Source organism: Salvia splendens, unplaced genomic scaffold (genome assembly GCF_004379255.2).
Source record: "Salvia splendens isolate huo1 unplaced genomic scaffold, SspV2 ctg233, whole genome shotgun sequence".
In the NCBI taxonomy this organism is placed as follows: domain Eukaryota; kingdom Viridiplantae; phylum Streptophyta; class Magnoliopsida; order Lamiales; family Lamiaceae; genus Salvia; species Salvia splendens.
The window spans coordinates 1,923-3,725 of NW_024598870.1; the positions used below are offsets into that span (position 1 = coordinate 1,923).

The 1,803-nt window shown below is 39.7% G+C and overlaps 1 protein-coding gene across 1 annotated transcript; it reads right to left on the reverse strand.

Annotated features, from left to right (window-relative positions):
* Positions 1-572: 572 nt before the first annotated feature.
* On the reverse strand, positions 573-1,235 carry LOC121789426 (transcription factor bHLH120-like). Its single transcript, XM_042187897.1, has 2 exons — positions 965-1,235; positions 573-877 (listed from the first exon to the last, which is right to left on the reverse strand). The coding sequence occupies exons 1-2, from the start codon at positions 1,233-1,235 to the stop codon at positions 573-575; spliced, it is 576 nt and encodes a 191-aa protein (XP_042043831.1).
* Positions 1,236-1,803: the final 568 nt, after the last annotated feature.

The window sequence follows — 1,803 nt, forward strand, 5'->3', positions numbered from 1 at the left end:
CATGATCGGACAAAACATGTTGAGGTGGATCGACATTTCATCAAGGACAATATAGAGGCCAAGACGGTAGAACTTCCTTTTGTGAGATCTGAAGATCACTTGGCGGATATACTCACGAAAGCTGTCGATGCAAGAAGCTTCCATGAGGTATTGGGCAAGTTAAGTATCGGTAATCCCATTACTTAACTTGAGGGGGAGTGTTAGAAAGAAAAATATGTAAGTAAGGAAAATAGGTAAGCAAGGAAAAAAAATAATTAGGGAATGAGTATTATGGCAAATCTTGCCAATTTTATGTAACCCTTGGCCTATTTAAAGGAGGCGTACCTATTGTAATTCTCTGAACAAGTTGAATGAATAATACTCATATCTTTCAACAATGGTAAAACTAAGATAAGAAAGAAAACAAAATTGAAGTCTCCAGAAAATAAACCAAAAATCAAATTATAATAGCCGAAACCCTACATACTGCTAAATCTGGTCTTTGATCAAAGTGAGATCAATTTGTAAGAAAACAAAGATTATTAGTAGTGAGTAGTAACTAATAACGGTACCTCAAGGTGAATTTTGTGGAGTTAACAGCCATCGCCTCTAGTAGAAACGCAGCTAATTACATGTAGCTGTCTATTAAGAAAATCGGCAAGCACCATTGAAAGAGGGAAACATCCCTTATTTAGGCTGCTACTAATCAAGATCTCAAACCCTTCTGTTAATGGATTTATCTTCACACAGTAAGGCGAAGAATCAGAAGCATTTGAGGTTTGATTCTCAGCTTCAACACCAAATGAATTCCTCCTTAGTTTCACTTGTTTGATTTTATTTTTCATATCGTTGATGTAATTCACGGCCTGGTGCATATGATCCGATATAGCGCGCTTCCCTAGAGTAGTCCAGTGATACCGAAAATACAGTGTAAATAAATATATAGGATAAATAAATTAAGTAGGTGGCTAGGGTTTTAATGGACAGACCTTGATGTATTCAGGAGGGAGAAGGGATCTGAGAGAAGCATAAAGGGCTGTCATTTCTTGCCTTCTCTGCTTCTCAATGAATCGATGAGCAGTCTTCTTCGACTCACTTCTGCCATTGTTGCTTACTTCAATTATTCTGGACCTCTTTTTCACACCCTTTTTTTCAGTATTATTTCCATCTGAAATTGGACAATCCGCAAGCAGATCTTCCAGCTCTAAAAATATACGACTATCCTCAAATGCAGCATTACTTGAACTAGGAAACATAATCAATCTCAAAAAAATGGCTTGAAATGAAATCTAAAAAAATGAAAAAAAAGGATTGTCTCATTTGAGAAAAAGACAGTAGTGAAGTATGCAATAAATAAGTTGGAACTGCCTACCAAAGCAATAGTAAAGCATGTGATGAATTAGGGTATAGTAAGCCTGCAGTATTTGCAATAAACCAACTAAGAGTGTCCACAGTGGGAGAGCCGCGGCCCGTAGCTCGGGTGCGCGGCCCCCACTGCAGAGAGCCACGATCGGTGGCTGGGAGCCGAGAGCCGAGAGGGAGCCGCGGCCGCGGCCTTCACCCGGCTCAGCCGTGTGTTCCGCCTCCCACCACTGCAGCGGGCAGCATTTCGTGGCCCAGCCACCGATTTTTTTTTTTTTTTTTTTTGCTTCTTTTTTTTATAAATACACACCATTTTTCCTCTATTTTTCTACCACAATTCAAACACCACTCTTTCCAATCTATTTTAATTCAACTTCTGAAATATGGATTCCGACGACGAACGGTACCAAGAAGTGGTAGATCTGGAGTTCCAAAACCTGGTTGCAGCGGTGCAACATGAAG